This window comes from Chiloscyllium punctatum, chromosome 7 (assembly GCF_047496795.1).
Source record: "Chiloscyllium punctatum isolate Juve2018m chromosome 7, sChiPun1.3, whole genome shotgun sequence".
In the NCBI taxonomy this organism is placed as follows: domain Eukaryota; kingdom Metazoa; phylum Chordata; class Chondrichthyes; order Orectolobiformes; family Hemiscylliidae; genus Chiloscyllium; species Chiloscyllium punctatum.
Genome location: NC_092745.1, coordinates 93,702,520 through 93,724,904, shown reverse-complemented (window position 1 = coordinate 93,724,904; position 22,385 = coordinate 93,702,520). Strand labels below are relative to the sequence as shown.

Here is a 22,385-nt window from a genome sequence, read left to right as displayed (position 1 = left end):
ACAAATTAATTTCTCCCTACATACTCTGTCCTGGCCCTTCATGATTTTAAATACTTCTTATCAATCAACCCTCCATTTTCTCTTTGTCAAGGAAAATCATCCCAAATCCTCCAATTTTTCCTTGCAATTGAAGTTCCTCATCCTTGGAAGAATTCTCATTAATATTTTCTTCATTCTGTCTAATGCTTTGACATCCTTCATCAAGTGTGAAGCCCAGAACAGGATGCAATATCCCCATTGAGGCCAGTATTTTATATAAGTTTAACATGACTTCTGTGGCTTTGTACACTATGCTCTATTGATACAGAACAGGAATAAAGCTTAATAAGCTTGAGTAACAGCTCTCTTGTTAAAGTCGTACCACTTTCAATGATTTATGCACATGTGCATTCGAGCCCCCCTGCCTCTGTACTTTCTTTCAAATTGTAATCTTTGTTTTGTAATCTTGTTCTTCTGTCAAATTAAATAAGTTCACACTTCTCCGTACTAAAATCCATCTACCACTTGTCAACCCAACCTGTCAGTGTCCTTATGAAATTCCACACCAACTTCCTCATGGTTCACAATACTTCCGGGTTTTATATCATCTACAAATTTTGACAACATGCTGTCTACACCTTGGTCACAGAACAAAGCCTGCAGCCAGCAGGTAATTGCATGTGAAGTGATTGTTGAACTAAGAATCATTGTATAACAATGTATAGGTACCATCCATTTTGCCCCTGAATATGTATGCAATCGAAGATTGAGGTATGTATCTCTGAGATTTGAGTTATTTCTTGAAGCAAGTCTAGGTTTAAAGTTCCACTATGAAAACAAAATTATGGAATGAAAATCAACTGTGGACAAAGTATTCAATTTTGGCATAGCTTTGTCATTAGCCACGTTAAGCTTCACTCATTTCAGATATACAATTTAACTCATTCTCCCACAAACTACCTTAAGCTGGCAATACAAGACTGACACACTTGTTTCATGGCACACTAATAATACAGAAGAGCTGAAAAGCATTTTTTTTAATATATAGAATGAGTCGTCTGTCAATCAGAAATGTTTCATTTTTAGACAGTTCCTACAGCAATTTGAATTTTCTGAAAATTTGCTACCACAATATCTTGCATGTACATTCCACCTTCCCCAGAGAAAAGCCATTCCAAATATTTTTCATAGAAATGTTCGCAGACATAAAACAATGGACACGGACTCAAATTGGAATTAGAAGATTCCTCAGTCTTGCTCAGAAAGAGACTTTACATTCACTCCATTCACCCTTTCTTCCATTCCTTTGCTAGAAGTATTACCACCTGCTTTGCATTCAACATACCACATCTGTGTTTGACCAGCCAACTAAGGAAAGAAACAATGTGATCATTCTTTGCCTGGATACAGTTTAATTATATAAAATGTGATGATATAGATTACGTGATTTAAAATGTACTGCTTTGACAAATAAGTACTTCAAGACAAATCAGAATGCCCAAACTTGGTATACCGGTGAACATTTACAAATCAAACACACTCAAATGCTACTTGTATGTGAAGTCTTCTTGATAAAATGTTGTCCCCTCCCAACAAGAAAAGGATTGTTGAGTACATTCCTTTAAAAGCAGCATTTCTGCTTAAACAGATTGAATGTCACATCTGCAGGTACCATTTTACACAAATCCGCTGTGACTCATATACTTCTGGATATCTAAAAATAAGGTTTATATATTGAAAATAGCTCTGAATCTGTGTAATGACCAACAAAGAGTCTATTGTAACCATCTGCTATCTAAGACAGTTACAGAAATACCTCAAATCACCAGATTATGAAAAAAATGAATCTGCCAAGGAAGTTTCATAATACAGAAAAAGAACATTGGCTTCCTACCTGGTGCAGCTTGCATTTCAGCCAGGCTTCCAGTCATAATAAGTGCCTCAATGATTTTAATGTGGTGTTCTGGATTCACATCAGCACTGAAAACAAATATAAGCAGCATTTAACATTTCTGCATACATTCATCTTGGTAGAATGTCTGGTTGGAAGACAATTTACAACATTTGGCCTGACATAAGCATTCTGAGAATTCTTCCCACTGACTCCAATCTCCCAAACAGTAAAGTGTTTAATAAATAGCCATCAAGAAGTAGATGTGGAAACACTGCAACTCATGGATAGAAATTCAAATAAACCCATTCTTCCCACAGCTTCCTTTGCTGTTTCAGAACTGCTGACAAAGGTTTAAAATTTCATGCCAGCACAGAAATGTGCAATGAGCATGTTTCATTAATCTGTGCTGTGCTTTGTGGTGTACCATTCAAACCACTGAAAGCTGCATGGAGGTAGCTAGTCCTCAAATTCAGAACATTTGCTGACCATCTAATTTCTGCAGATGTTTTCCCCTGTTGCTATTTCAACCAAAGTGATTAGAAATAGAAATGTACCAAACTTAACTTTGGTTAACTCATGACCACTTGCACCACACTCACCAACCACCATTCTCCCTCCTGTACTACAAGTCTTCCATTCCTCCTGTAGACTAAAAGCCTTGAAAGACTATTCTTTGCAGGGCATCTTGATTTACCTTGTACATTGTCCTACTCTTTCCAAATTTCAAGATGTCTCAAAATCTGGGTGCTCCCCCCTCAATAACGTTTCTCAATTTAACAACCACACAAACTCATCCATAGAATCTTCTTTTTACAGCTCATGAAAATTGCTGACAGCCTGGAACATAACAGCACTACGATGAACTGATGCAGGGAGATTTTTTCAAAAGATAAACTAAAATTCTCACACTTCAGTAAGCTGCAAGGAAATATCTCATGCCCTGACTGCAGCTTTTTGCAAATGCCTTTGGCAGATAAGATCACCACCGTCAATCCTTTGTCCCTCTGTCATAAGGCAGAGGTTAACCCACCCACATTAGTCTCTTTTTGATAGCAGCGTGGTCCCTTAATATACAACATAATCCTACTTTCATTGCTGCACAGACATTTGTACCATGCACAACTTCCTGCAATTAATAGAAAAACTACCTGGATCTGTTGAAAGAAGAGATTATTTGCTATTTACCTTGCATGGTGGTTCCAAACAAAATTAACATCCAAAAGTACTAAAAATATGGAAAACTAATTTCAAAAGAATGATTCAAAAAACCTGTTTTACATAGTGGTTTATTGTCAATTCACACATCTACCACTGCACAATACACAAACACTGCTGATGGATGATAATCAGTGAAACATCAACACTTTTATTTGCAGCTTCATTATTGACACAGACCGCCCATAATGTTTATTCCCTGCAACTTTTCCCTGACTATGGCATATTTGCAACACCCAACAACAGTGTTATAATGAGAATTCTCGATATTACCCCTCAGAATAAAAGAAGCACTACAGAATCTGGAGTGTAAATCAGGACATCAAAGAAATGTTGGCACTTTTCATGCATCTTGAACGTGGTGAAAATGTAATAACCAAATATAATTAGAATGTGCAATCTTAGAAAAAATATTGTGTGACTAACACCTTGTTCTTTTGTCTGGATGTGACCATATCAGCATGCACCTAATGCTTTACACAATTGATCAGCATTTTCCAGGCTTTTCCCCACACTTTCCTGACATCTGACTATGTGAGAGTAACTATGCCAATGTCACGTCATGTTGCTGACATAAATTATTTCAAATTCAGCATAGTTATAACTATTTTACTTCAGCGGCTTCACAATAAAAAGTAACTAAATTAAAACCTCAAACTTACGCACTGTTAGTTCTTGAATTATTATACCCTGCTAGAAGATTGAATGTTTGCCACTCTTGTTAGCTCACTATTAATGCATTAATCGAATGATGTCATAAATCTGAAGTTTGATCAAGTCCACTATCTACCCATAAAAAGATTGATTTAAGTGTATTGCCTTGTTCCTTAGATTTAGCGCTCAAAACAAAGCACAGAATCGTGATAGAGCACATATCTCTTTGGCACTTGTGATTCTGTGAAATTTACAGTCCCACCTGTGCCTGGTACTGCTGAGATTGCTAAAACCACTAGTCAATCTGATTTTCCTGCAGCTCTTGAGGATGAAACTTCTTCCCGCTGTGAAGTGGAAATCTCACTCGCACCTGCTTAAAGCCATTGGCAGTGAGTGATCGCTGTGGACTTGTTTAATTAGGGTTGACCATAAGGGTCTGCCCAAAATCTATTGGTCTTCCAGAACAAGGAGTTGGCCAAGTGTTGCAGACTGACACATGCCAAGGTCCAGGACTACATGGTGAAGAACACACTAAAGTTTGGGGCAGCTGCTGCCAAGGCGCAGTGGAGAAAGGCCACTGTCTGAGGTCTTCCTGCTGAAGGTAATTGGGGAACCATTCAGTTATTGGATCCTCCTGGTGCCTCAAATGCATGTAAATATAGTCTTGTACAGGTGAGAGGTGCCTTTGGTTTGTTTGTTCGTTAGAGTCAAACTCAAATGTTTGCTTGTTTTTTTAAAAATATGCTATTGTACAGAACCGAACTGCATTTGTGATGATGTATTTTTTTTATGAATAAAGTCTTAGATTGAAATTTAAAAAATCTGCCAATGATGTTTCACACAAGCTTTCATGAGTTTGAAAATTGCAGTGAATCAATGGATCAGGCTGTTGCACACAGAAGAATATTTTTGTTTGTAGTTATATAGGTGAGAAATTTTGTCTGCTGTTTTTAGATTACTTACAGTGTGGAAACAGGCCCTTCGGCCCACCAAGTTCACACCGACCCACCGAAGCGCAACCCACCCAGACCCATTCCCCTACATTTTACCCCTTCATCTAACACCATGGGCAATTTAGCATGGTAAATTTACCTAACCTGCAGTTTTTTGGACTGTGGGAGGAAACCGGAGCACCCGGAGGAAACCCACGCAGACACAGGGAGAATATGCAAACTCCACACAGTCAGTCGCCTGAGGCAGGAATTGAATCCGGGTCTCTGGCGCTGTGAGGCAGCAGTGCTAACCACTGTGCCGCCCACTAACAGTCAACTAAACAGTAGGCAGATTTAAATATTAAAACAAAATTAGTTCTGATTTGTCACTCAAAGGCTGGCGGACTAGTGGAGCTACTTGACCCACAGTCAAACCAGTCAATCTTCCAAGTCCAATCTCAGGTTATTTAGAAAAATCACTAAAATACAAGATGCATTCGTGACCCCAACAGAAATGTTAGTCTGTACTATCAGTCATTCTGTGATCACTGTCTGGATGACCTTCTCTCTGGGTTTTAAAGATTCACTTCCATTGCTGTGACACAACCAGTGGATTTTGTGCACCACCTTCCCACCACCACCATCCCCTTCCATTTATGAGCTTCCATTAGCATTCATTCGACACTGGCAGCTCAACAATCACATCAAGGATGCAGCCATGAAAGGTTTCAGCTGGCTTCTTGGGGCAGATGATGCCATTGTTCCACCCACCATCTGGTCTTGATGTGCACCCAAAAAAAAAAGAAATTGCCCTCATGGAATTTATCCAAAGCTTGACCCTAAACATAATCCCGGTCAGCTGAAGGAATGAAGTTCAGATGTAGTATTCTGATCTTCAAGCCGGAATTCCTAAAATGTACGACCGTTGCACGGAAGTTTATCCTGAGATCATTTGTTCGTAAAGTCCACCTCAGCTTTTCTCAGCAAATTAGTTCCATGTTTATCGGGATTCAAACTGTGCAGCTAAACAAAACCACCCTGAGGATATGCTACAGAAATCCTTCTGCACTCTTCCAGCACTGTCTACTCATAAATAAGCCTTTGATAAAGGTTACGTTGACTTATGTTTCCAAAGACATTTACCTTGATAGCGAATGCCTGAACAAGACATCACTGAAGATTTCACCAAGAAGCCTTGGTGTGAGATTGTTTACAGCTTCATTCTGGCACACTCTACAGAAGTGCTTCACCAGATATCTCAGAATAAGGCAGTGTTGCTGGGGCAGGCTGGGAGATTCCACAATTCTTCTGATTTGTTGGACACATTCATCAAGGTTCTGGATTTCTGAATAAAATAAATGAGATTTTGTTAGGTCCTACCTTTAATACGGGCATGTAGCGTGCAGGATACATATACCTTACCATTCTCTAACTTGGGAGGGCACAAGAACCTGTAATTTCCCAAAAGTAGGAAGAAGTTTTACAGAAATCCTCCAGGTACATTTGTGGTGGTTAGGGTTGTAGGGAACATGTAAAATTGTATGGCTGGCTCACCCACAAACTTCCCACCCAAACCTGAATTGTCCCTCACCTCCCAGACTCCAAAACCTGACTCTGCAACTCCTTCCTTGCCCCTGCCTGAGCTTCCTGGTCTTGCATGCCCAAAATTCCCAAAAATACCTTCATCTGGCATTCATGTTTTCTTCCCAGGGATCCCTTCACAGTCCCAGCAGTAGCCACCGCTTGCTTGTGGCGCTGCTGGGATCACTGAGCTTCTAGCCAATCAAATTATCCCTGAGGGGAGGACGTCTCATTCTCACCTCATTGTGGATACCCCCAGAACATTGTTGCTGCAGTGCTACCTTTACCTTTCTAATGAATGGGGGACAGCTACTTATACTACTTTCCTCTCCCCGCCCTCTGGAAAACCCAGACCTCAGGGCTTTGAATATAAGCAGTGCTTTGGGCAGATGCTTAACAAAAAATCCAAGGATGGGAGAAAATTAACCTCCAACAGTGGCTCACACAGGAACACATTTTTCAATATGTTATTGACATTGGCAAAGACATTGAACAGAATAGATATCAGGTTTTGAATGGGTAAGACGATGCTTTATGTAGGAAAGGCTACAAAGGGCTACAAGCACAAAGCACTGAAACAAACAAAACAACGTCATCTCCATTAACTGTGCTTTCATGATTAAGTCAGAAGGCACAGGATAAAGTTTTGAACAAGATATTACACTGAAAGCAACTCCTTTTGCTATGTGTCACTTAAACTATCCAAGTAAGATTCAGTTACAGTCTTGGAATCAACTCAGTCACTCTCCAGTTTAATGAAGAAATCTATCAGATTATGGTCACTCTTCCCCAAGGGGCCTAGCACAGATAGATTGCTAAGTATTTCTTTTGCATTACACAATACACAATCAAGGATGTGATGTTCTCTAGTTGGTTCTTCAATGTATTGATCCAGAAAACCATTGCATACACATTCTAGGAATTCCTCCTCTCTAGCATTGTTATTGACTTGATTTGCCCAATCTACATGCAGATTAAAGTCATCCATAGATACAGCTGTCCCTTTATTATTTGCACCTCTAATTTCCTCTTTAGTGCTTCCCCTAACATTACCATTACACTTTGGGGGCCTATTTACAACTCCAACTTTTGTTTTCTGCTCCTTGGTGTTGCTAAGCTCTACACATACAAATTCCACTTCATGATTACATTAATGTCCTCTATGCCAGCAATCCCACCTCATTTTCCTCTTTGTCTGTCCTTTCTAAAATCTGAATGCTCCTGGATATTCAGTTTCTATTCCCTGGTCACCCTCTAGCCACATCTCTATAACTCCAACCATAACATAACATTTCATCTGTTTGCGAAACTAATTCATCTCCTGTATAGCAAATGCAACATAACGAAATAATCTTTACTTGCTGGATAATTGCAGCTCCAATAACACTTCAAGAACTTGACAGCATCCAGGACAAAGTAGCATGCTTTACTGACACCTCACCCACCACATTCAACACTTGCTCCTATTACTGCTGATGCACAGTAGCAGCAGTGCATATCATTTTTAAGAGACACTGCAGAAACTCACCCAGGCTTTTTCAACCTGCAACTATTACCGACAGCAGATACATGGGAGAACCACCACCCATGAGCTCCCCTCGAGGTACATATCATAAAGACTTGGAAACATTTCACCATTCCTTTACCTCGCTGGATCAGAAGCCTGGATCTCTCTCCCTAATGGCAGTGTAGACCTACCCACACTCAAGGATGCAGCTGTTCAAGAAGACAACTCAGCAGTATTTTCTGAAGCTCAATTGGGAATGGTAATAACTGTTGGTCTAGCTTGTGATATCTACATCTCCTGAATGAATAAAAGAAGGATATTAGGATGTTAATTTTTAACCAATGATGAGGTTGACCTCCAGCAGCTTGTGAAGAACGTGTAGATATGGATGGCTCTAAGGAGGGAATTCCAGAATAAGAGATCTGAGCAGCTGAAGCCACGGCTGCCATGGAGGAAGAGTGACGTCAGATTCAGAACGAAGAAGCCCTTTCAGGTTGGGACTTGGGCTAAAGGTTGTTGGGCTGGAGCAGAAAAGAGAAAAAGGATGTGTCAAAATCATAAAGAATTTAATAGATAGTGTAATAATTGTATATTTGATGGGTAGATGGATAATAGGCCCACATTGATTAGCAGAGACAGGGGTATTGAACTGTTTCAATTTGTAGCAGAACAGGATGTAGTAAATAGCCTTTGAACGATCAGAGATTTGTACAGGATGAGAAGATGGCCAGGGAAACATCGAATGGCCAAGAGGGACATAATGATAACATGATTAAAGCAGGGACAGATGTTACCGAGGTGAACAGAGACCATCTCTGTGAATTAATCTTGTGAGAATTGTTCTCAATAATAACAAATTTAAATTAATAATATGATAGACAATGATGCATTCTTGTCACATTAATAATTTTTCCTTAGAGTGAGTGATCTGTAAATGACTGTAGTAAGCAGAGTGGAACAGTTAAGAATATAAGGGAAGCAACACTAGAAAAGGCCATGAAAGTATCAATATCCTGAATGGAAAACCTCAGCATTAACGCCTGTACTTTTTCTTATCAAGATTCAGAAATAAAATGAAACTTCATTTTATCTACAGATAATATTAGATAACCAGAGGGAGGGCACTGCCTAAATTAGTTTATCAGAATACAATGTTTAATTCAGCCTTTCTAACAATTGGTATGTATGTTACCAGATGTTTTTCTTCCATTTGAATTGAAAGTGCAGGACAGACATCTCCCATTAATGATTCCATGTGGCATCACAACTAGTCAGACTGCATCGGCTGAAGCCAGTGAAGAGATTGTTAATTTGAACATTGAACTGTTACAGCTTCCTCAGCCATATGAATAAACGGTGTGCTATGAAGCCCCATTTACACTCCAGGATGGATTTGGTAAAATACAAAGTAAGCCTGCATGAGATTTACAAATACAAAATTGTTTCAACATTGTCTTTAGCATATGTATGATATTCTATTTGGTCAGGGTCTTTCTGACTTGAACCAAAATTGGGGATGTTCTTCACAGGGCAGTTTACAAACTGCTGTCATATATAGGATGGTTGTGCAGACCATGCACAGACCAGGATGACTAAACCAAGTATCAAGCACAGAAACTGTTTAGCTTTCTTTTCAATAGCAGTTGTCATTGGAGGTGCACGAGGAAACCCAGGAAGGATTACATTATTTCCAATAGGAAATCTATTGATTTGTGCCCACTTCATACTATAGAGTAATCTCTGTTGATACTTTAGATATTAGTGGAGCTCCTATAAACACATACAGAAGTACTCCACACAAACAAATCACTACAATGATATTTATCTATTCTATTCCTATCTGACTTTAAGCTTATCTCTCAGTCCACCTATCCAATCTAATCTGTAATGTTAGTATGGTAAACACTGGAAGTGAATTCCACAGTGTCACCATTTGGTGTAAAGATCATAAAATCCCTACAGTGTGGAAGCAGGCCATTTGGCCCAACAAGTCCACACTGACCCTCCAAAGAGTAACCCACTCAGACCCATTCCTCTACCCCATTACTCTACATTAGCCCCTGACTAACACACCTAAACCACACAATTTAGATTAGATTAGATTACATACAGTGTGGAAACAGGCCCTTCGGCCCAACAAGTCCACACCAACCCGCCGAAGCGCAACCCACCCAGACCCATTCCCCTACATTTACCCTTGCACCTAAAACTACCAGCAATTTAGCATGGCCAATTCACCTGGACATCTTTGGACTGTGGGAGAAAACCTAAGCAGACATAGGGAGAATGTACAAACTCCACACAGTTGCCCAAGGGGTGGAATCGAACCCAGGTCCCTGGTATTGTAAGGCAGCAGTGCTAACCACTGAGCCACCATACCACCCCTGGTTCTCCTGCTTTCTGTTCCACATCGCGTTTAATGAATTTTGTGATGGCAACACCCTAATTTGAGACACATAGTCTATAAAAATCAGGGTATGTCTCGTTCTTTCTCACCCACCTTATATTACATTTGTATCTAGGGATAATATGTAATCATTGCTACCAGGTGTTGATATTGTACAGTACAGATTACAATTATTATGCAGAAAATCAGCACTAGTTTGGCTTTAACTGATTTATTCAATTAAAGATTTTCTAAAATAAAGGTTTAATAAAAAAGAGCGTGACTTAACATACTCATGTATTTTAATAAACTGCTTGCGTTGTGTTGCAGAACAAGCAAGATGATTCTGCTGCTTCTATAGTTCATATGCATTAATGTAAACTTCTCTGGGGGTAGTACTATCCCCAATGTCAACATAATTGAAAATCAAGCTATCTGTTAGACAGTTGCTTTCTCGACCCTGTTTCACATTGCCATTTGGGAAGGTTTGGTGACCAGATGCATAGCTAAAAATAATGGCACATGTGTGAGCTTGTGCAAGAGCAGCTGCCTTTGTGTTGTTCTGTCTGCTGTGGAATCTACACCACATAAGAACCCAGAGAATTTCAAGTACCGGAACCTGAGCTGGTATTATAGAAATACTTGCTGAAATAATTTCAAAATATGCATAAAAACTAGTAACCATGTCTGGTACTGCATTCAATTCTGCTATAACGTGCGTTTTATCAACACAAATTGACTATAATGCGACTGACCAATAGTGGGCACTGTTTCTAAAACGCAAACTTTTAAAATGTGTGTTGACTATAATGCGATGCATCGCCAACACTAAGTGTTATTTTTATTGTGCGATTTTTATATCGCGCTGAGTCGTACTAGAATGCAATCATCACGTTACAGATGAACTACCTGTACCACGTATACATTAGCTAAAAAGGTTTGGGAGTTGTCGTTACAAGAACATTAAGGTACAAACGTATAAAATTAAAATGGGAATTGAAGTCTGAATTCTGAATTGTAAAACTAACTGTGGCTTGCTACATCACTCTTGAATTTGAGAGAGAAGATTCTTGGTTCAAGCTTCACTCCAAAGATTTCAGCAAATAATTTAGATGAAAGTTACAATGCAGAATTGAGAGCGTGGTTTGCCAAATTACATACTGAATCAAAGTTCTGTTTGCTTGTTAGGTGATTGTAAAGAACTTATTACAGTACTTGAGGAAGAACTGGACAATGCACTCAGTGGCTTGACCAATACTTGACTCAACTAATACCATCAGAATAGATTAAGGCCTAAACTTTCACTTCCAAACCAGAAACACAGTTGAGATAATTCTTGGTTATGTAAGACTGACTGGGGAGGAAATGTCCTGAGTGGTCTACCTGTAGCTCTGGGGGGACGGAGCAATTGTCAGTAGGCACTTTCCCACCTGTCACATCCAGAAACAGTTCAGAGGCAATCACAGGGGCTGCCAATTAGGGAGGCAGGTAGTAGGAAAGACTAACTACCATTTCCATAGAATCCCTACAGTGTGGAAACAGGGCCTTCGGCCTAACAAGTCCACACCAACCCTCTGGTGAGCATCCCACCCAAATCCATTCCCCTATCTTATTACTCTACGTTTACACCTAACTAACACATCCCTGAACACTATGGGCAATTTAGCATGGCCAATTGACTTAACCTGCACATCTTTGGATTGTGGGAGGAAACCGGAGCACCCGAAGGAACCCCACACAAACAAGGGGAGAATGTGCAAACTCCACACAGACAGTTGCCCAAGGCTGGAATTGAACCTGGGTCCCTGTTGCTGTGAGGCAGGAGTGCTAGCCACTGAGCCACCTACCACCCCTACTTGCCTCAATCCAGGTATTATGTCTTCCTCCTACCCGATGCCCCCCACCCAAACCCAGGTGCTTTGTAGCACCTATTCCAATTCAGTGCTAACTCACACCAACCCATGCTCTCCATATACCATTTTTTGCCCTTTCACCCTTTGATTCAACTCATCCAATACCTATCATGGGTAAACATCTGGAACCATGCTGTAACTAAAGAAAACAATGTATCAATTGATTAATTTATTATTTTCAAGGAATGTTGATTCATGAAAAAAAATCCATATTTTATCTATTTTTGGTTTTAACGAGATGTTCTCTGACTGAAAGAAACATATGTATGTATGAAACATACGTACATAATGCTGTAGACTTTGGTTTAACAAAATCATGGTAGTTTATTGCAAAATAAATGAATATAAAATAGAATAAAACAAATTATTTACATATAACAGATTTAAAAATTTCAATTTAAAAATATTATATGGTAAAGATATAATCCCATTAATCCCAAATGTAGCCCTCTATAGTATTCACATTAGAGAGAATTCCATTCTCCATTACCCCTAAATGGCTTCACTGAACTGTGGCTTCAGCACCCATCAATCTGACAGCCTTTTACTGCAGTCTTCATTCAACTTATTGCCTAGAGCCTTCACTGCTCTCCTTATACTGAAGTAACCCAATTTTTAATAATCCTATAAAATCTTCTCCCTTTTTCAGGAGCAACAGCTTTGGTCATCCAGTTTCAGCCAAGGACTCTGGAGAACTGCCAAACTGAAATGAAAGAAAACTTTTTCTAAACCGTTCCTAAAGAACGAATAACAATCTTTGACCTTCTGAACTGGAGGCTAATGCATTACTATTTACTGTATTTCTGTATTTTTCTAATTTATTACTGGACTTTTTTTAATTTTTCTTTTTTTTTCTTAAAAATTCGTACTTAAGAATCTGTACTTAGGTATGCTTGGTACCTAAGATGGCGCCATAAGTGGTGACTTGTAAATTTTTCACTGTACTCATGTGATTACATGTGATAATAAGGCTAATTCTGATTCTCATTCACTAGTAAAATTCTCCCAAAGTAAATGAAAACTTATTCTCCAGTAAGTCTTTCTTTCATTGTGTTTTAAAGAAATCACAATGGCTATGGAAACACAAGTTAATCATTGATCCCTGTCCAGCACACAGTAAACCCAAATGCCACCAGTTCAAATTAAAAAACTACAAACTCAAAATTAAAATATACAGAAGACACATACCTTACGTCACGTTTTGCTGACACAATCGCAATGGTTGCACATCTACAATGAGATGTTGGATGCAAATCACTTTGAAAATTCTGGGCATGTGTTAAAAATTTTACAAATGCACCTTAAGATTTATATGGTGTATTACAACTAAAATGATTATCATTCTCATCCAAAGGCTGAGCTCTATCCTGATACTGATTTCAGAAACTTGAAGACATCCTCTCAGGTAATTAATTCAAGTAATCCATACACCTCAACAGCAAGGTCAAGCTGCCAATTAGACAAGAGCATGTACAGCACCTGATTGAATTAAAATTATAGGTAATAGCTTGACTTGATGAATTGCTGTTAATAGAGCACTCCGCAACATTGCAAGCATTCTCCAGTAATGTCTACCAGTAATGATACCCTGCTCATGAAGAACCAACTCCAATGGATGGGCTATTGCATCTGAAGCACTCGGTCAATTCTCTTCTCTCAGCTTTCCCTTGGCTCATGGGCAAAGGGCAGCTAAAGGAAAAGGCTTGAAGATATGCTCAAGGCTATCCTAAAACATAGTGGCATTGATACCACTGACTGGGAAGTGACCTCTTGGTACGGCACCCCCAATCCATCAAGGCACAAGATACTTGGAGGCTCAGCAACTTGACAGCAGTGGAACAGTGGCAACAGAGGAGAGACATCTAGCTGTGAATGTCATTTTTAAAAATAAAAATCTGGCCCCACTGCAGAAAAACTCTTGGATCTAAAAGCGAGCCTGTCATCTGAGAACACACACTATCCTCAATTCCGAGGGACTGCCAACAACTATAAAGAAAATGAAGGACACAGGTAGGATATCCCCTTCACACATCAAAACCCATTCCAGTTAGTTAGGTGTGGATGACTTTACCCTTAGAATCTCACATGGAGATTCCTTTCTTAAGATCACCTTCTTAATAGGCACACATGAATTGCTGTCAATTTTTAAAACTCCAACAGCTAGATTTAGGGGCAAATCCAAATAACGATATGGCATATAAATTTCTATGAGTTATAAATGCTTTTGTAACTTAACTTTGTTTAGTTTCTTGATATGTTTGATGGTATTTAAGATTGACTCATCCATGTGATTCATATCTGAACGCTTTTTGTTGCACCTATTTCTGGTTTCAAATTCAGCAATCAAAATATTCTTCTCAGTCCAGAAGCGGACTGATCATTAAGACAAAGACATTTTTTTAACATATTTATTTTTATAGCACTTTGTGTGACATCAGGACAAGCTAAGGTGTTTTACACCTAGTGAAGTGTTACTTTGAGGTTTCTCTCTTATTTGTCTCTATGATAAGAGAATATATAGCAGCCACTCTGTGCATAGCAAGGTCTCATAAACAGCAAATGAGATTTTTGATTTATTATTGTCACCTGTATTTAGGTACAATGAATTGGTTATTAAAAAGATAATGAATGAACAAGAGATTTAACATCTCATCTGTGTTACGACATGGGGTAAACCCTCCTGCTTAATTTAAACCAGCAACACAGAAAAGATTTATCCCAGGCAGTAATCTGTAAACATCCGGGTGGCCAAGAGCTATTTAAAGTAAAAATTAACAATTTTATTTCTTAAATTATAACAGAGAATAATTAACTAACAAATATTTACAATTCCTTCCTCGAACCTAGCTTTTACCTTCCCTTCTATAATACTAGTCCGATAAAACTCCCAATTAAGATTTGCAGAAAAGTCCAAATTTTTAAAACCAGCCAGCAGTTAAATCTTCTCTTTATCTTTGTAGGTGGATTGGCTCTCCAGGTCAGTGTTGAGGTTTTTCTCTGTGCAGGTACTTCTCGAAGAGTTCTGACTAGCAGTCTACATCTGTTGGTCTAGTGGTAGTTCTCCTCCCAACTGTTCAATTTTCCCTGGTCTTATACCCCAAAGCATCGGATTGTGTCATTGGTTTTTAAGATTGTCAATATACTCAATTCAAACTTGACTGGAGTTTGGTATTTTTCAGAGTATAATTTAAAGTGATTGGCCTAATTCAAATTTGTTTTGTCATTTCCAGGCAACTAGCTAGAGCATATGTTACATTGTGTCTTATTGAGAACACTTGGTGCTGTCACTCCTGCTTTTACTCTCTTGAAGGTATAGTACACCCACATTTTCATAACATCTGAAAGACAGTAGCTCCATCAGCGCTGCAATCCCTCTCTACAGCTACATGTTCTTACGTGTGTTAGTCTCCACCATTTATTGATCTGCCCAACTACATAATTGGTCCAGATCTCCCTAACATCTCCGTGAACAATAGAACATTCTTATCATTTTCTCCTCCTTGGACTTGTCATCCATTTTTGTCTCATTTCACCTTTGCAAAGTACCTCGAGACATTATTTCACACTTCAAACACTAGACAAATACTTGGTGATATTGTTGCTCATGATGATTCTACTTTAGCTGCTCGTATAGCTTTCAGTTACAAATACGTTTATTAATCCTACTAATGGCATATTAATATGTGAATATTGTCTGAATGAAAGTTCCAGATAGACGAATGACTTCATGGAGATACAGCTTTCCTCTTTAATCACTATCCTAATGTCTGCACTTTGAACAGCTTTCAAACCAGTTGTCAATGTAATCATTTCTGCAAGTTTCACATCATGAGCACTGATGCTAAATACAAGCTCAAGTACATACAAATATAAAACACAATCAGGAGAACAAGCTGAAAGATACATTGCAGAATAAATTCAGCACTCTCATGATTATAATCTACTATTTCCCTGATGTAATCTGCCTCTACATTCATTTTAAATAAGTTTTCTGACCGCTGCAAAAAAAAATTAAATTCGAAACTTGTTTCTTATCACAACAGTCTAATGATATTATTTTCTCCATTTCAATTTTAATCATTTAAAAAAATATTTTTTTAGCTGCATTTGTCCAAACCAGAGAACCTCAATTCATGCAATTGATAAAGCATTCAACACTGCCACATCAAATCGATTTTATCATCACTTTTTCTTCTTCCAAAGCTGGCTCAGTCACAGTTTGTGATTTTGTGTGAGTCATCCTTGTGGAAATATAAAACCTATTTCATTGCAGGGTACTGGGTGTTCTATATATATGATCCTATTTATCAAAGGAGAACTGCAAGGCTCCTCACAAATCCAAATTTACTCGAATTTGATCAGAACAAGATGAATGCTAATTTCTACTAGTGTGACAGAAGTGAAAATCACTGAAGCTGCCAATAAAAATGACTTCATCATTATGAAATCATAATTCAGTTTGGCTTCAACGAAATATACCAAATGTACAGAGGGGAAGCAAAAAAAGGCAAAAATATAATGAGAATATTCAGATGCTGATTGACACATGGGCCTGTGAGAAGACTGTGATTTAATACGAAGCTTCTATCAAAGTTCATTTTCATGCCAGCAGCGTGTTGTAAGTCACTTAATAATGAGTTAAATTTAAACAACACTCTGGCTTATTTTGCCAAGTACATTTGTTAAACATGTTGCAAAGGAAGTGTGTTATGTGATGGGTGGATGGGAGGTTCTTATATTCTTGAAGCCCATCGACCTTAGATTTCAAATCATGCTCTAAAAAATAATTGACCAAAGGGAAAGAAATATTGAAAACAAAATTGCATTTATAGTCAAGTACAGTTTTACTGTAGTGGTCAGAGAGGTTGACAGGATGAAGAATTGTACCTGGACACCAAACAGAACGGAAAGCGTAATACAGACTGGAGAAATGAAAGCATGAGAAAAGGGGTGGTTTTTAAGGATGTTCATGAAGATAGGGCACATCAAGGGAAGGTGAAAAAGCTGAGGGCATTTGAAACTGGAGGTGAGGAGAGACAGAAGCAGTTGGTAGAGATATGGATAAGACATAGGTCCACGTTGGAGGACCGGGGCTGTGAGCAGGCTAGAAGTGATTAAAATGGCCAGAAGGAATGGAGGAAAGAGACGCTGAGGAGAACAACTTAAAGTGACTAGATACCCACTGAGACACAGATTGATCATGAAGCTTGATGAGGACTGACAGAGTTACAAGTATTATTGAGCTAGGACAGGTATAAACCATTCTAAATGTCACTTTATGAATGGTAAAAAATGGGACCCTGGCAAAAAGTACATCAGAAAATTCTAGCAATAATTTAAGAAAAACAACAATCAAGATCTCAGTGAGGTAGAGGAGACATTGAGAATGATGTTGTAAATAAGAAGTGATTGAAGTCACAGATCAAATGAAAAGGAAGGCAGCATCCTGGTAAACCTCCTCTGAACCCTCTCTAAAGCATCCACATCTTTCCTATAATAGGGCGACCAGAACTGGACGCAGTAGTCCAAGTGCGGTCTAACCAAAGTTTTATAGAGCTGCAACAAGATCTCACGACTCAAACTCAATCCCCCTGTTGGGCAGAGAAGTGGCAGATGGAGTTCAACTCAGGCAAACGTGAGGTGATGCATTTTGGGAAGTCTAATTCTAGAGCGAATTATACAGGAAATGGAAGAGCCTTGGGAAAAATTGATGAGTTGAGAGAGCTGGGAGTTCAGGTCCATTGTACCCTGAAGATTGCTGCACAGGTGGATAGAATGGTCAAGAAGGCATATGGTATGCTTGCCTTCATCGGATGCGGTATTGAGTATAAGAGCTGGCAGGTAATGTTAAAATTGTACATGCCATTGGTTCGACCGCATTTGGAATACTGTGTACAATTCTGGTCACCTCATTACCAAAAGGATGTGGATGCTTTGGAGAGGGTGCGAAGAAGGTTTACGAGGATGTTGCCTGGTATGGAAGGTGTTAGCTATGAAAAGAGGTGGAGTCGGTTAGGTTTGTTTTCATTAGAAAAAAGGAGATTGAGCGGGGACCTGATTGAGGTTTACAAAATCATGAAGGGTATAGACAGGCTAGATAGAGATAAGTTTTTTTCCCAGGGTGAGGATTCAATAACGAGAGGTCACACTTTCAAGGTGAGAGGTGAACCATTTAAGAGGATAAACGTGACAATCCAGAATCCAAAACCAAGTTCATAGTTTAAAGGATAAAGGGATAAACATTTTAGGATTGAGATGAGAAAGTTTGTTTTAACCCATGGAGAGGTGACCCTATGGAATCCACTACCACAGAAAGTGGTTGAAACCAGAACATTATGGGCACCACGGTGATGCACTGGTTAGCACTGCTGCCTCACAGCGCCAGGGACTCGGGTCCGATTCCAGTCTCGGGCGACTGTCTGTGTGGAGTTTGCACATTCTCCCCGTGTCTGCGTGGGTTTCCTCCAGGTGCTCCGGTTTCCTCCCGTAGTCCAAAGATGTGTAGGTCAGGTGAATTGGCCATGCTAAATTGCCCATAGTGTTCAGGAATGTGTAGGTTAGGTGCATTAGTCAGAGGTAAATATAGATTAACGAGTAATGGGTTTGGGTGGGAGACTCTTCGGAGGGTCGGTATGGACTTGTTGGGTCAAAGGGTCTGTTTCCATACTGTAGGTACTCTAAGATTATGCATTTTCAAGAAGGAGGTAGATATAGCTGTTGTGGTGAAAAACGCCAAGGGAGGGAGGGAGGGTGGGAATAGCATATTTAGCTCAATGATCAACCGTGATCATATTGAATGGTAGAGCAGACTGGAGGGGTCAAATGGCCTGCTCCTATCTTCCATGTTTCTATATGAATAAGGAGGGTATCAGCTGGCATCAAGAAACTGGATTTAATAAATAAAGCCTGAAGTATTCATCAGCCCATCAACATAAGATATGGGATAAATGTTAATGATAGCATGGCAAAACAATAATATCGTGTTCAATGAAAGAATTATTCATGACCCATATATCAGACACCAAAGGTAAACCTTGAGTTGTGAAGGTCTTGGGTCCTTTTCAAGGAAAAATAAATGACTTGAATTCAATAAAATATTATATGCACTCTGAACATTTTAAACAAAATTGCTGCCAGCAAGGATGGGGGAGGGGAGGGAGGGGGCAAGGACAAAGGACTTACCCCTCAATGAGAGACAGAGTAATGAAGTGATCCACAATGAAACTGGGCACAATGGAAAAATCTAGCAAGCATAGCAAGGTAGAAAATAGATTTGTGGCAGGAAACATAGGCAACAGAAGTCTTTATGTCTCACTGTTGCTTGCTAATATTTGTATGAATGGATTTGACTCAACCTCTACCTTATTTTTGTTACAATTTCACTAGGTATTGTACTTCAGAAGTGCACAGACGTATTTTACATGGTTAGAGATTTTTGAGACAAATTACCACGGGGAAAAAATATCCGTGATTTGGAAAGAAAACTCAGGGGCATCGCAAGGGGGACCACAATACTTGCCATACGCTGTGTGTACTGGTTTGTTTGGATATTTAGAAAGATTTTATGATATCTGTGCTGACAAAAGCCATTGATTGATCTATATCTTATTGAAGTATTTATAATAATCCGAGCACTTAAAGTTCGTAGGTCACTACAAGCTCATTGGTAAACTGGTGAATGATGAATGGGTTTAAAGCCTATCTCCGTAAGTATGGATTAATTAGAACTCAAAGACTTGCCCTCGATCCAACATGGCTGGAACATTACTTACTCCCTGCTGTTTTGCTTGCAGTGATTAGCAATGATGTGTGCCCCACAATGGAAACTCAAAATGAACTTTAAACTCAGCCAGCTGCTGTCGCAAATGACCTTATCCTTCAGGAGGTTAAACCTGTCTGTACAATCTCAGACCCAGATGGACGTCCGCTCATTCTTCTTAGCAAGCTGTGTATCTTTAAAAAGCCTATTTAGAATGATTAGCTGGTATTTATTATTTTTTAAACAAAGCATTCTAAGCGAACAACAAATGACCATTTTTGGTGAACAAAATAAATGACTATAATTTTTTTGGTGACGTGCCATAGATGGGGAAACAATCTGATCAGTTTTACAGCTTAGTTACTTATAGTTTTAACTGCAATATGTATGACTGACATACTTTCATGTGGAAAGACAATGCAGTGTCATATTTGTTATAATTAAATATGCACATGCAACACATTACACAGAAAAATTATCCTCAGCACAGACAATAATGCAATAAAAATAGAACTCCAAAAATGCATTATGTATTAACGCAAAGAGATATTGACATTATGGGTCAGACAGCAGTGGAGTAGGGCTTCTGAGTCAGGGGCTTGTCTGTTTTGTCTGCTTTTCTTTTTGTTCCTTCTGTTTTTCTTTCTGTCTCCTTTTGTCTCTCTTCTATTTTACTTTATTTACCTCTTGAAGAGGAGCTTGGTCGTGGCAATGACATCAACGGCAATGGGTAGGCCCAGCAGCACAGATTTGAGTAGGTCCAGCAGCACAGATTTGAGTAGGTCCAGCAGCACAGATTTGAGTAGGCCCAGTAGCACAGACTACAGTAGGCCCAGCAGCACAGATTCGAGTAGGCCCAGCAGCGCAGACTCGAGTGGAAAGCAGCACAGACTCGAGTAGGCCCAGCAGCGCAATCTCACGTAAGCCCAGCAGCACAGACTCGCGTAAGCTCAGCAGCGCAGACCCGAGTAGGCCCAGCAGCGCAGACTTGAGAAGGCACAGCAGCTCAGATTCAAGTAGGCCCAGCAGCACAGATTAGAGTAGGACCAGCAGCACAGACTCACGTACACCCAGCAGTGCAGACTCGAGTAAGCCCAGCAGCGCAGACTCGAGTAGGCCCAGCAGTGCAGACTTGAGTAGGACTAGTAGCTCAGACTCAAGTAAACTCAAGAATGTGGACTCAAGTAGGCCCAGCAGCTTAGACTAGAGTAGGACCAGCAGCTCAGACTCAAGCAAGGCCAGCAGCTCAGACTCAAGCAGGACCAGCAGCTCAGATCCAGGTAGGACCAGCAGCTCAGATCCAGGTAGGACCAGCAGCTCAGACCCAGGTAGGACCAGCAGCTCAGACTCGAGTAGGCCCAGTAGCTCAGACTAGAATGGACTCAGTTGCGTGGACTTGTGGCAGCAGTGGTGGAAGCAGGTTTGGGTTTTCGGTGGCATCTGCTTCTAGCACAGAATCGTGGAAGCAGCAGCGGAAGTGAGTTTGGGCCCAGTACAAGACTTGGTGGCATCAGCAGTGGTTGCAGCGGTGAGGTGGGCCCAAAGCAGACTCGTGGAGGGGCGGAGTTGAGTTTGGGCTGGTTTGGTACCAGGTGCATTGGTGAGGTCCAGTGAGTGCTCAGTGGTGAGGGTGTCAGTGCAGCTGAGATGGCACCAAGAGTGGCGGTTTTCAGTCCAGTGGCAGGGGCACAGTGAAGGAGACTGATGCCCAGCCACCAGTCCCATGGTCCATGGCACGTCACTTAACAAGAAGGACTGTAAAGTTGGCCGCTTCCTTTATTTTTTCATTTTCTGCCTTTAAATTCTATGTTTTGGTTTATTTTTCTGTGATATAAGGCGGCATCGGAGAGTAGAGACACTACATAACACTTTCCACTGTATTTCGTAACATAATACGTGTGACAAGAAATAATTTAACTCAAGTTAGGATGAATCAGAAAATGTTTCATCAGCTCCAGAAATGGTATATGGGCAGCTATGGGGGAGGGTGGGTGCCAAGGTGAGCTGATTAGAAAGCCTGTCTTGATTCTCAGATACTTTGACCAGTTGTTTGAAAAATGGTTAACCCTCTAACCCACAACCCTCACACCCATTTATGATGGCCCACATATCGTGCATGTTGATTCAATGTCAACTCATTTATTCTCATCCACCCTGCACCCCACCTCCCTCACCACCCCCCCACCATGGTTCCTGAAGATCATGCCACTGTCTGAATCACTTACTCAACACTCCTCATGAACAAGCCTCAGGAGAAATATAGAAATGAAACAAAAAATTCTAACATTATAACACAATTCTCATTATAGAGAAAAAGAGCACCCATTAATGAAATAAATTGAAATATCATGTGACTAATCTTTTCGAAGAACAAACAGATTTTTATTCAGAGCCACTGCAAAGATAGCTGATCCTTTCAAAGCATCTTCATACTGTTAATTAAACTAAGAACTCAGACCCCTGCTGAGAAAATTGTAGCCTTTGAAACTCAGCTCAGCATTCAGGATGATACAAAAGTAATAGCCCCTGGGTAATGTCAGCAAACATCTTTTGGAAATCTGTATG

The 22,385-nt window shown here is 39.8% G+C and overlaps 1 protein-coding gene across 1 annotated transcript in view; it reads right to left on the bottom strand.

Annotated features, from left to right (window-relative positions):
* Positions 1-22,385, bottom strand: part of pik3r3b (phosphoinositide-3-kinase, regulatory subunit 3b (gamma)) — a 555,201-nt gene that overhangs the window by 205,503 nt on the left and 327,313 nt on the right. The window contains exons 6-7 of the mRNA XM_072574352.1: positions 5,818-6,019; positions 1,874-1,959 (exon numbers count right to left, since the gene is read on the bottom strand). Of these exons, the coding sequence (XP_072430453.1) occupies positions 1,874-1,959; positions 5,818-6,019 (288 nt within the window). The remainder of the gene's footprint in view (positions 1-1,873; positions 1,960-5,817; positions 6,020-22,385) is intronic.